This window comes from Durio zibethinus, chromosome 7 (genome assembly GCF_047325235.1).
Source record: "Durio zibethinus cultivar Kanyao isolate XHJ-2024 chromosome 7, ASM4732523v1, whole genome shotgun sequence".
Lineage (NCBI taxonomy): Eukaryota > Viridiplantae > Streptophyta > Magnoliopsida > Malvales > Malvaceae > Durio > Durio zibethinus.
The window spans coordinates 11798520-11812379 of NC_143168.1; the positions used below are offsets into that span (position 1 = coordinate 11798520).

General features: G+C 31.9%; 1 protein-coding gene across 1 annotated transcript; it reads left to right on the forward strand.

Annotated features, from left to right (window-relative positions):
- The first annotated feature begins 2349 nt into the window (after window positions 1-2349).
- Window positions 2350-13210, forward strand: LOC111276715 (protein PSK SIMULATOR 1-like). The gene is made up of 13 exons (XM_022862475.2): window positions 2350-2642; window positions 2917-3542; window positions 6071-6396; window positions 6532-6624; window positions 6716-6806; window positions 8426-8519; window positions 9135-9232; window positions 9426-9495; window positions 9938-10041; window positions 11783-11899; window positions 12037-12113; window positions 12259-12303; window positions 12384-13210. Exons 2-13 carry the CDS (start codon window positions 3210-3212, stop codon window positions 12892-12894), a joined length of 1959 nt encoding a protein of 652 aa, XP_022718210.1. The 5' UTR covers window positions 2350-2642; window positions 2917-3209; the 3' UTR covers window positions 12895-13210.
- Window positions 13211-13860: the final 650 nt, after the last annotated feature.

A 13860-nucleotide genomic window follows, 5' to 3' on the forward strand; every position in this document is an offset into this window, starting at 1 on the left:
GAAATTAAACTGATAATACTCTTCGATAGGCGTTGTGGGGGTGCTTAATTTTCGTCAAACGTAACAGTACTCCCTGACTTAGTTAGGTTTCATGGATTATAATCTACAATTTAAAGATACCTAAGTCAAGGTTGAGATATCTTTTTAAAATGAGAGAAATGTAATTACGTGATCAATCGCATCTAAACAAAAAAAAAAAGATTGATGGTAACTCCTAAAGTCAAGTATAACTATATGTCACAGAACTATACATTATGACAGTATTAATCAATTAAATTAAAATTAAAATTAAAATTTATTTAAATTAAATCAAAATTAAGATGCAAAATATTACGTGAATCCTTTTTCGATCAAGTATAACTAAAAGTATAATCGAACCGAGCTAAATTGATATAGTAAGAAGTTTGAACTCGAATTTGACTTAAAATTTTTTATTCAAAATTCTAGAGTTTGATTGAATTTTAAATTTTAAGTTTGAGCTCACTCAAAAGAAAGGTTAAATTACTTGAATTCATTCGATTAGACTTATTTATTAAATAAAAAATAAGTTCAATTTTGATATATGATTTTAAATTCAATTATTTGTATGTAAACTCAAGATTGAACTCAAATTCATATATAAGGGTAAAATAATAATTTTTCAATTAAAATGATAAAATATATATTAAAATATAAAAATTTAATTAAATTTATAAATTACTCAAACTAGATATTAAAAAATCCGAACTCAATTAGCTCAATAAATTGAATTAAAATTTGAGCTCGACTTAAAAAGATTGAATTGAATTTTATTTAAATCGAATTCATATTCGTAAATATTGTACTTAAATGGAACCAGCCTATCGATGATGTCTTTTTGCTGATGATGATTCAAAATCAAAGTGGAGAAAAGGAACAGATAATAATATAAATAAATTTCAAGTAAAAAAATTAAGCGTTTTATTAGAACTATTTAGATGATCGTGTTTCCAAATTAATCGTTTTTTATGATTACTAGTCAGTATTACGGCGATGTAAGGAGTAAAGATGGCACGTGGCTATTTTGGACGCAAGAATTTATTTATTTATTCATTTTTCTTAGGTTTAGAACCAAATTATCAATTCATATATTTTGACCCAACGGTTGGACGTAAAATAGGGGGTATTCTGCATGAATTAGCAATAATTTTGTGGTCAAAATCAAGTGGTGTAAACAATCGGAACAACTAATGATACCAGTTTTCAATGAATTATTTTTCATTTCACTTGCGGTGATTTTTATTTCAAAAACATTTTATTTAATTAATTGTAGTATTTTTGAAAAGAAAAATGACAAAATATATATGTAAAATGTATTTTTTTAGGCTTCAATAAAAGAAGAATTAAAAGTTGACATTTTTTTTAGCATTTTAATTGATTAAAATTCTTTGCAAGTAAAGGCAAAGAAGAAACATAAGAATGCAAATAAAACAAAGTTTGGAACAGTATTACCTTGCTTAAATTTGAAAATTACAATTTAAATATTTAAATGTTAGATTATTTATTCAATCGGTTTTGTTAATTTTAAATTAAATTATTTAAAATCAAATTATTTTATTTTATTTTTATTAATCAAATTAAATTTATAAATTTCAAAAATTAATTAATAAAAATTTTTTCAATCAATTTGATTAATTTTTTCGATTAATCGAATAATAAATACATTTAAATTAAATTATATTTTAAATTTTAAAATTTTCATATTTTAAACAAACTAAATAAATTATCCAATCAAATATTCAAATACCAAAATATTATATTACAAATTTTAACAACTTATGAAATAAAATGATTAATTTTATATATTTTTTATTTTATATTTAAATTATATTATATTTTGATTAATTCAATTAATTTAATTTTTGATTCAAATTAATCAAAAATAAAATTCTTTTAAAATAATTTTTATTAATTGATTAAAATTAATTTTAATTGATTAATTAAATTAAATTAATTAACTCGATTAAAATTAAATTATGAACGCCGCTATTTAAATGAACAAAATTTGTAGGTTTGGCGATAGATAAGATTAGGGTATTTATTTTGTTCAAAAGTCAAAACACAGTTTTGGTGAAAATTCAAATCAAAGAATACCAACACTAGACATAAAATGTTAACCTTTTTATTACTAAAATTATCTTTCCTTTAAGTTGTCAAAAAATAAATTAAAACATAATTTAAAGTTATAAAATTAAATTAAATTAATAATTTATGTTATATTTATTATTTTTATTAAATTAAAATTATTAAAATAAAATTATAATTAATTTAAATTCAAATTAATTTTTTATAAAATATAATTTAAATATATCAATTATCAATACTTTAAACATCATAAATACGACTGAAACCCCTTTTTAGAAACATAAGTCTTCTCTCTTCCTCCCTCACTGTAACTTCCTCACATTTTTATTCAAAAATAAAGACCTTTTTTTTTTTTTTTTTTTCTCTTGTTATTGCTGTTGTCAGTGATCTCTTCTTCCCAACATCACAATCATTAAAAAATCCTTTTCTTTTCTTCTCTTTGTAACTTCTGTGCCCGTGTTAGTAAACAACAGAACCCAGCATCTCTTATAAGCTCTCTCTCTTCTCAGATCCAACTCGTTTCTCTATCTCCCTACCTGGTAAGCTTTTTGTTTTTTTTTTTGGATATATTGGGCAGTGTTTTGATCTCAAATTTTTCATTTTTTTTAAAATTTTTTTTGCTAATTGGGTATTTACCTGCTTTCTGGGTTTTCTTTGTTTTAGTCAGCATAGTCAAAATCCTTTTACTTGTTTTGTTCCTGATTTGTCTTTTGCATATTTTTAAAGATGCTGTGAGATGGGTTTTGTTCAATCATTGCTGCTTTATTTGGATTTTGTATTCATGGCTTTGCTTGTTTTCTTGCTGTTTTACAGTTTGGTGAGACTTGGTGTTAATGGACTGGAGCTTCAGTATGGATCAAAATTGGTACTGTAAATGCTTTGCTGGGACTTTGGTTTATATCTCTATGTTTAGACTGGTACGATTCAATAAGTAGCTAGGGGCCCTTTCAGTTCTGTGAGAAGTTAGCAGCTTTTGATTAGATTTTTAGATTGTTTGGATAAAACAAGAAAACAGTCTTTGTTCTTGTACATACTTGAGCTTCTTGGCTTTTTTATGGGAAATTTCAATCAACACTGAAGTATAACATTCGTGGAAATAAACAAAAATGGGTGGGCTTTGCTCGAGGAGATCCACTGTAGATAATGCTCCCGGTGGAGGCTTTCCGCATGTTAATGGCCATTTTAGTCGAGGTTCTCGAATGGATTTTCAGACCCGTGAACTGCCTGCGAATATAAACACCAATTCAGCTCCCCCTCTCACTGAGGACAATGCAGATAATGCAAACAAGGATTCAAGGGAACCGTTTTCATTTCCAGAGATCAGTGCAGTTCCATATGGTGCGAATCCAGATGATATCAATGATGGAATTCCTAGTTTGTCAAGGGCACCATCAAATAAATCTAGATCAACCAAGTCTAAGCAGGTTGCTGTTGCAAAGGTAAGTTGAAATTCTAGTGTGCAAATTTGGCCCCAATTTTCTGTTTTGTCCATAGGTTCTTATGTTGTATTGAAGTAGACTCTTTTCTTAATACTTTATGAGAAGGTTTAGGGAAGATGGATTAGGGTCTGGTTGTTGTTGTCTGCATTACCATTTTAAATCATAGATTATTTGCTTGGAAGGAAACAGATGTGGAAGGTGTTGGGAGATTGGAAAGGGATGTAAATATTTATGTTCATGAGTAGCTGAAACTTATCTGTTCATTCTCAATTTCTCTCGTTCTCTAGACTGAATGTGCATGGTGAATGAAAGGGGGTTTGAGGGCTCATTCTTATAGCTGCCTTTTGTAAAGTTAGTTGGACACCTTGTTAGTCAAAGCCATATAAATGGCTTCTCTCTGTCCAAGATGATGAATGAGTTAGTTGCTACTGGTTAAATTTGCTGTCTGTTTAATATCTTTTTGCTAGATATAGGAATTAGGATAGGTTTTGACTTTTGATAATTGTCAGAGTACAATATGTTACGACAAAGAATGCAACCAAAGAGGACAAAGAGTTATTTAATTGAAGACTAAGACAAGCAATTAGGTAACCAAGAAAGGAGAATATTTAAAGGAGCACAAGTATCCATTATTGGACCACATGGAATTATGATGCATATGTGTGGTAAAACATAATGGATTCTCAGGAGTCCAAACTTGAGCATCAGGGGTTTCAAGTTGAGTCTAGCTAGAGAAATTCTATTGTAAGATATTGCCTTGATGATTATGTAGTTTGCCAAATGTGAGTGATGGTTGGATTGGGTGCAGGTGTGAGTTTCTTTATCTTCACCATATTCTCTATTAAATTCATGTTTTAAATGGAAATAATAGTTTATTACTTAGCTGGAAAAATACATCTTTTAGTACTGGAATAACAATGAATGAGTAGGAATAATAGTATATGATTTGAGCTGGAAAAAAATTGTCTTTGCTACTGGAATATCAATGTAGGAATTAACTGATAGTTTCAGGGATGACTTTCTGTTGCATAAGATGAAGAGATCTATCATTACTTTGGACTCAAATTCCTGATTTAGAGCTCTATGTTCTGATAATATGAGTATCAAAAAACTTTAAAACTGATTCAACCAAAATGAATAAGGGAAACAATTTATGTTTTTTTTTTTTTGGGGGGGGGGGGGGTGACATTGAAGCAATTTCAAGTGGCTTTATGATGGTATTAATGAAAAAATCTAATCTTATGTTGCAACTCTGGACATGCTGCAAGTTTCAATTCTATTATATTTTTTCTTATAATTTCATTATCCCATTTTTTTGTTGTGGTTGCCATATTGATGCATGATGTCTGTCAAAGAAGCTGACTTGTTTTTGGGGGGTATATTTATATGTAATGACTTTGTGATTATAACAGATTCACTCTTTACTTAAACCTACTATATCAATACCACAAGGCCATATGATAACTTTCTCTCTTTGGGGGTACACTACATTTATATATTATCACTTAATAATTTCTTTGATGAAAATATCTCTGACCGTTTGATACGGTAAACTGATTAAGTTTCAATCATATTAACAAGCTACAATTCACATTTTCTAACTGCTGTCCACTGACGTTAGCACATACTTCTCTCCTTAACTGTTAGTTGTATTGTTGTGATCTATTTACTGAATATCGCACCTTAAGGGAAGCTTATCTAACCTTTAAACACTGAATCAGATGGGTCATATGGTGTAACTCCAGTGAATTTTTTGTGTTTCATGAGAGAAGTCGGGCCTTTTAACAAATGGCTTAAGGGGCTATTGGAATATCTTGCTTGTATATGGACACTCACCATAAACTTTTTTTTTTTTGAAAAGCAAGTCACCGTAACTTGGGCAGGCATTTTACAACTCTTTGCTCTATGATTGGTGTTAATGGATTTGGAGAACAAAATTAAAATGAAATTATATATATCTGAAATATTCATTAAAACAATTCAAATTTGTACTTGAAATCTTTTTCTATACCATCGAATAGTCCAGAGTCTGAGCACAATTATGATAACATCCATTTTTTTCTTAAATATGTATGGGATCGATGGAATCTTTTATGCTTAATCATAGATGTGTCTAAGCCCTTTTTATATGCTAGGATTGAGATTGCAAATTTTATTGTTTGTTGGGAACGGAAGGGCAAAATGGAAGAAACTATTAGAAATATAGGAGGTTGCCCCTGAACTATATGAAAAAGCATGATGTATATGTTGTTTTATATGGACAAATTTGTTAATTTTTCTGTAATTCATGCCTGTAGAGAGATGAGTTAGATTGTTGATTATTGTCCTTGTATTGTAATGTGGTGGATTCTAGCATTATAATTTCTGGTTGTTAGCTCCTTACTGAGATTTGAGCAGAGAGGGATGCTTCTGGTTCTACTATTATTAATTTGCTTTTTGTCAGTTGCAACAACTTTATTTGATGAGTATGGTCCACCAAACACGCTTGACAATTATTGGAAAGATCAACCCCTTGCTTTCTTTTGCAGGTTTCTGAGGTTAGCTCTCTTTTAGGTAGAGCTGGTACTGCTGGGCTTGGAAAGGCAGTGGAAGTTCTGGACACCCTGGGTAGTAGCATGACAAATTTGAATCTCAGCAGTGGCTTTACCTCAGGGGTAACAACAAAAGGAAATAAAATATCAATTCTAGCTTTTGAAGTTGCAAATACAATTGTTAAAGGTGCCAATCTGATGCAATCGCTCTCCGAGGAGAACATTAGACATCTAAAAGAGGTGGTCCTTCCATCAGAAGGAGTGCAAAATCTAATATCAAGAGATATGGATGAACTGCTGAGAATTGCAGCTGTTGATAAGAGGTTGATAATGCAGAAAATGCCATATTGCTTTGAAAATGATTCTGTTGTTATACAATTTGTTAATATGCTAAAATGGTGGTTATGTTCTAAAAAAATATGGGAATGTTAAATGTTTTTGTTCTCCACTTCCAACAGGGAAGAGTTAAAGGTTTTTTCTGGAGAGGTGGTACGATTTGGCAATCGTTGTAAAGATCCTCAGTGGCACAATTTGGATCGTTATTTTGAAAAGTAATTTAGCTTCTTGCACTCTGCAAGTGTTATTTATGAAATTAGAGTAATATTTTAATATTCTCTCATGCATTATATTTTATAATTTTAGGTTGGGTTCAGAACTTATTCCTGAAAAGCAATTGAAGGAAGAAGCAGAGACAATAATGCAACAATTGATGACTTTGGTTCAGTATACAGCTGTAAGTATCAGTCTAAGATTATATTGTTTAAACCAAGATGATTCCTATATCTTCCATCTTGTGCTAAGTTGTGGAGAAAAGATTTCTTTTTTCCCCTTGTGTTTTGAGACATTGAATGAATTATGTCGCATGCAGCAAAGAGATTGGCTTTTAGTTCTTTTTTTTTTTTTTTTGTTCTTTCTTCTGAATATGTGCTGCTGGGTAGATATCATAATTGCAGGGCTTGTTATGATTAACAGGGTGCAGTTCAGAATATTTTCTTCTGAAATTATCTATTTGAAATTTGTTATGTTGATGCCATTTTGTTCTAATGCATTTGACCATGTGAATGCATCATTGTTGATAATGATGAATCAAAATTTAATTCCTTGACCCCCATCACATATTGATTGTGACTTTATGAAAGTCTTCCAAAATATGACTGTCAGCTGATTTATTACTGTTGAGGCCCTTGAATAAGTTGTGTGAGAATGCTTATGTGGTTTTCATTTTATTCTTGTCACAGGCATCCATAGGTGTAAAACTTACTATCTATTCCAATACTTTGTTGATTTGTGGCTTTGTTTCATATCTTTGCAAGCAAAATTTGCCAATGACACTAACTAATTTCCATTGGCTTGAGAGTGCCCTCCTTGCTTCTCCTTATTATCATAAATTATTTGTGTTGCTCCCACATTGTGCATTCATCTGAAATTCTGTCTTTTTGCTGCTTCTCTCCTTATTATCTATATTGGATAATTTATGTAGTTTAGAGGAATTTTGACCACAAAACCTTGATGTAGATGACAAACTGCAAATTATGATGGTTTCTTAAAGGATTGTAAAATATACGTCTTCAATTTAAACCCATTAAGGCTCGATTTTCACGCTTGTATAGAGGATGAATGCCCTGCATGTCTGACCTTGGAACTGCAAATTAAGATGATTTCTTAAAGGATTGTAAAATATATATGTTCAATTTAAATCCATTAAGGCTTGATTTTCACGCTTGTATAGAGGATGAATGCCCTGCATGTTTGACCTTGGAATTTATAAGGACCAAATGCTTCTTTATCTCTGCAATTTAAGGCAGTTCTTTGTCCCTCATAGCAGTTTTATCTCTTTAAAATTTACCGTGACAATGCTATATCACCACCTTTTGTAAAGTGAAAGAAATCCGTAATCATCCTCTAAATAGCCTAGTTTGTTTTATTTGATATTTTAATCTATCTGACAAGTATGACATGGAACTCTAAACTCCTGTGCTGGACATGCTGGTAAGTTGAGAAGCTGTCTTGTCTCCTTTGATGATTGGTTAGTGAGGAGTGATTTGGTGCAACGTGCAAGTTGAAAATTGTAGCTGTAACTATAACTGCATGTAGGTGTTTTCTGTGAGAGAAGAGTTACCTTGTATGCTTGTTTGGTAATTGATAGTTTAAGCTGATTGGTTAAAGGAACAAAAGGAGTACACAATTTTAGATTAGCTGAGATTGCTGAAAATTTCATGCTTTGAAAATTTAATGTGGTGATGCATTTCTTATAAAAGAAGGCATATAAATGATGGCACAATTCATTGGCTCTGTGTTTAAAACTGATGTGTTATCTCTAATCATTCAAGGAGAGAACTGTTCTCTTTGCAGGAATTATATCACGAATTGCATGCCTTGGACAGATTTGAACAAGATTATCGACGTAAGCTTCAGGAAGAGGATAATTCAAATGCTGCTCAAAGAGGTGACCTGTTGTTTGGATCTCTATTATAATTTTTTTTTTTTTTTGTAGCTTAGTTTATTTCTAGATTTACAAATTGTTTCTAATTTGTATTTCTAGATTAAAGTGGTGAAGTATATTGAACCCACAAAAACTGCAGATATGTAGAAGTAACAATTTCTTTTTCTGTATTTCTATTCAAACCCTATGTGGCCAATTCGGTTTTAGTTTTAAAGGACTGGTAAGTGTTATTATGGGCTTTCTCAGGCATTTTAGTGCTCATTCTAATGACATTTCATTTGCAAAGTTTCTCTGAAGTTCTATGTGCATCCAGGTATTGTTTCCTTTGGATTTATTGCATCTTTCATATTTTAGATTGCTGGACCTTAGTCAATGCTACATTCGATTGCTGGGTCCGGCCCTGTATTTCTGCCTTTGTTTTCAGAGGCCTAGGTTGAGTCAAAATGGATATTTCTAGGTCTAAGACAGTGCTCAGCAATAATTATTTACTGTCTCGATTCTCGTAAGGATGAAGGTGCCTTACGTTTGAGTTTTTTCCCCCGACCTTGTTAATGTTATGGAATATAGCTAATGTCATTTAAGCCCCTTTGATATTATTTTTTTAATTTTGGCGTGTAGGAGACAGCCTTGCAATATTGAGAGCTGAGTTAAAGAGTCAAAAGAAGCATGTGAGAAGTTTGAAGAAAAAATCTCTTTGGTCTAAGATTTTGGAAGAGGTATCAGTTAGCAAAGCTCTATCCATTTTCTTTAGTTTAGTGGTTTTCATCTTTTTTCTTTTGATGGTGGACTTTGAGTCTAAACTTATGCAAGCTTTTGCACATAATGTTGCTACTGTCTTTTGCTGCTTAATTTTGAAGTTACTTTATATGTAGTTGTTGTGGATGGAAGTTTTATATCTTGTATTCATAGATCATGGAGAAGCTAGTAGACATTGTTCATCATTTTCACTTGGAGATTCATGAAGCCTTTGGCAGTGCTGGTAAGCATTTAAAACATCAAACTCAAAAACATTTGGAAATGGAATTCTTTTATGGTTTGTGAAGACTCAAATATTTTGTTGCACTTGTTCATAAAACTTGAGCTAAGAATGTGTCTTGTGCAAATTATTGAAGCTTTAATCAAGTATAATTTCTCTTGCTTAATTGGAAATTCTGAATTTCCTCTTAGATTGAGATTGGATAAAATGCTCAAGCTTAATTCCATTGAAATCTAGATCCTTCTCTTAGGTTATTTTCATTTTGGTTTTATGAGGAAGGCTATCTTCTTTTGTTAATTATATCTATCTATTAAGATGAGATACATAAGTTTATGGCTCATGCATATGTTTTGACATGCTTAAACCTATAATCTACTTAGAAACACAGTATTAGCCATTTGTTCTATTTAACGAATGCTGTTGGCTTTTGCCTGTGACCTTGCAGATGGTGATAAACCTGTTAAAGTTTCTGTCAGCGGTCATACAAAGCTGGGGCCTGCTGGTCTTGCATTGCATTATGCAAATATCATTACTCAAATTGATACTCTTGTAAGTTTATGATTTTCTGCCAATGGATTTTCTTTACCTCTTTTCTATTTCTCTTATTTTTTTTGTGGTATATTTCTGGAAGACTTAAACGAATGGTAGCACTGAACTCTTGGCAGTCCTTTTGAGTAGACATATCTCTTAGAGGTTAAGGACAGTGGTTACTTTGTAGTAATGTTTAGAAAGTTCTAAAGAGGAAAAAAAAGAGAAGAAAATTAATACTATTATGATTCAGAGAATAAATAACATCTAGAAAAGAAATGCTTTGGAGAAACCTGACTAATTCATTCACCAAACTTGATAAAAGCTTTATAAGTGTTCTAGCTATTTTAGTAGTGTTATCCTACATTTTTCTTGGAATTTGTTGTGGGCCTTATATTCAGGTTGTGCATATAACCAATTTGATAAAATCATGTACTACATTTTGGAGCACTATTGCAATAAAAATAAGAGATAATTAACTGCTTCTATTCATTACTGTTGTATATATAACAACTAAATCTTTTTGTTTCCTCTTGTATAATATTTCAATTGTAAAGATACAAGAATGTACTGTTCTCAAAACAAAAGAGTATGTGTTTTCTGTAGTTTTCTCCTAAAATGACCATGTATCTGCTGTGTATTTTGATGATTTTAAACCTATTGAAAGAAGCATTTAATCTGGAATTTTGAAGTCTATATTGTGGAAAGTGCTGCTGTTGCCACCATAAGATTTTCTAATTAAACTGGTTTTACCATATTGAGGTCTGATTGTATTTGGACATCTTTCGACTTAAATTATCCTTGAATGGGCCTACTCATTTGGCAGCACTCTAGCTTTCAAGTGAACAGACCTACATTTGTCATGTAGTACCTTATGTTTCATGGTCCCCTAAAATATTCTGCATGTCTAGCAGGAATAACTTGATACATAAAGTTGGATAATTTGTATCTGTGTTGATTATGATATAAACGGAGAGTTGGTTGTGATTTAAACCTCACTAGCCTATTTGTATGTGGAGGTTCCCTTTTCTTTTTCTTATATATTTATGTATTTTTTATTCCCGAGTCAGATGATACTTAAGGCATATGATGAATATTTACCAACTGATATTTTGTGTGGCACAATCTATGTGCAGTACAATATTTAACATCCTATGGATTATACAATCAACGCTCAGTTATGCTATTTCTGTTTTGTAAAGTTGTTTTCTCTCTATTGCATTATGTTAATAATAACGAGGAATGTGGCTAGGGAATGATTAATGGTTTCCTTTTGTTAGAATGCCTTGTTAAGATCACGATACCTCTATGGATTATATTCTGCAGGGGATGATGTGTAGCTTGTTCTGGGTCTCTACTCTCTGTAGCTCCTTTTGCTTGTCTCTTCTAAATCAGTTTCATGTGGATTTTCTTGTGGTACTCTGTAAAGAACCTGTTTTGAACATTCAAGAAAATATTTGCTTCATGCTCATGAGCATTCCAATAGTCGTAGGTCTGCTAGGAGTGTTTATGATAAAATGCAGTACATTGGGAATCTTTATGATTCTTCTTCTCTTCCTAGATAATGCAGAAATAGCCATATAAATGGTAATATGAATATTAACCTGATAACTCCAAGGATTAGATACTGGAGTTTTGGGCAATTTCGTTTTCTATCTCTTCCTCTCAAAGCATAAGAATGTTCAAGATTTTGAGGCATATTTGTACTTCTATGTAGTAACAGCAGGGGAAATTTGATAAGTTCCTATCTCAATGTACTCAGGTGTCTCGATCAAGTTCTTTTCCCCCTAATACAAGGGATTCATTATACCAGGGGCTGCCACCCACTATAAAGTCTGCTCTGCGGTCCAGACTGCAGTCCTTTCAGATAAAGGAAGAGGTGCAGTTTTTGATAATCCTACTTTGCTCATCTATTATGCTTCTGTTGGGATTTCAACGATGCTGTTAGCCTGAAGCCTATTGTCGGACATATTTGCTCGTATTATGCACTGACACATTCCCAAATTTTCTTTGCAGCTAACTGTCTCACAGATCAAAGCTGAAATGGAGAAAACATTGCAGTGGCTTGTTCCCTTTGCCAATAACACAACCAAGTAATTGGCTATCTCTTACAGTACCTTATTTTGTGATTGACTTTTTGTTGTCTCTATTCGTAAGGCATGATCTGGATTATATCCCTGAAGTTTATTTTTCAATTACTCATCCTTGTTTCTATCGGTATTAATATGTTCCAACTAGAGCTCATCATGGATTTGGCTGGGTTGGAGAATGGGCAAACACCGGGTAAGTTCTGAATATAGGTACTTTTAATTCCCTTTATGTTAATGGTTTTTATTACTCAGCTTTTGTGATCAAAATTTCAGGTCTGAGGTGAACCGTAAACCTGCTGGCCAGACTGACTTGCTCAGGATTGAAACACTACACCATGCAGACAAGGAGAAAACTGAAGTTTTTATTTTCGATCTGGTACTGTGGCTTCACCATCTTGTTGCCCAAGCGAGGGCTTGTAATGGTGGAATCAGATCTCCTGTTAAGTCTCCAATCAGATCCCCTAACCAGAAGACAATTCAACTATCAACGCAGAAGCCCTCATCACCAGTGTTGACCATCGAAGATCAAGAGATGCTTCGGGATGTGAGTAAGAGGAAAAAAACACCTGGAATAAGTAAGAGCCAGGAATTTGACACTGCAAAAACTAGGTTAAGCAAGCACCATAGGTTGAGTAAAAGCAATAGCCACTCTCCCACAACTGAAAATAAGAAAGATCCCTTCCCTATTCGGAGGCTGTCTTCAGTTCCTTTCATTAACTTTGATATCGACCGGATCAAGGCATTGGATGTCATTGATCGAGTGGACACGCTTCGAAGTTTGTAAAAAGAGATTCCTAGGCAAAGAGACCTTTTGCTTGTGTAAAGAGTCCCATCTGCCGCATTTTTCCATGTAGGGTGCGGAATCAGTTTGCGATTGGCGATATTTCCAGTGAGTTGCTAAGCAGATGCTGAGTGATACAAGCTGTTATTTTTTTGTATGTGAAAAGCCTAGAGGGTGATTAAGTGTATTATTTAGGGGGAATGCAACTGCTTTAGTGTTAAACTGCTTTCAAGGCTATAGGTTTCTCTTTAGTTTTATATGTATAGAATGTTAACATTTCACAACAAGTAAAAGTTTCAGCTCCTTTTTTGTTTTTCTATTCCCTACATTTCTGTTTACTTGGGCTTCATTTGGGAGCGTGGCGGGAGTCGTCGGTATAATCATAAAAGGTGAAATTTTAAAAATTTATAATTTTATATATCATTTTAAAAAAGTTTAATTAAATTCAATCGGATCAAAATTATAATCATATTTATAGGATAAGAGTCTTCTTAATGGATCCACACAAGCTTGGTGGAGATAGCTCGTTAAGCAAACAAGATTGAGTAGATAAGTGAAATTATTTGAATTTGGCATTCATTGTCAAGTTGAATTTGAATATAAGTACCTTGATAAGTTTATTTAAGTATTTTAATCTTGGATCAAAAACCTAGTTGAGATTTCGATATCATTTAATATTGTTTAAACAATCTTCTGTAATAATATAGATATGTAAATATTATTTTATTAAAATATAATATTCACAATTTTCATTCTAAGTTTGAATTCTTTTGTCAAATTTCTTTACAAGTTGATCTTTACAAGAATTCTTAATTTCTTTATTCTTTCTCACATTAATTAATAACAAATTATAATTCTATAGAGTTCTGCATCGAAAATAAACTTATAATCAAAGTTGGATTAACTGAGTTGAGCTTAAATATTTAAGAATAGAAGAGCCAGTGAAAAATTTTTAAAAAAAAAAACACA

Coding starts and splice junctions, on each gene's coding strand:
- LOC111276715 (XM_022862475.2), top strand. CDS start 3,210: ATGGGTGGGCTTTGCTCGAGGAGATCCACTGTAGATAATGCTCCCGGT. Junction 8,520..9,134: donor TTCAAATGCTGCTCAAAGAG/GTGACCTGTTGT, acceptor TTTGGCGTGTAG/GAGACAGCCTTGCAATATTG. Junction 12,114..12,258: donor TTTGCCAATAACACAACCAA/GTAATTGGCTAT, acceptor TGTTCCAACTAG/AGCTCATCATGGATTTGGCT.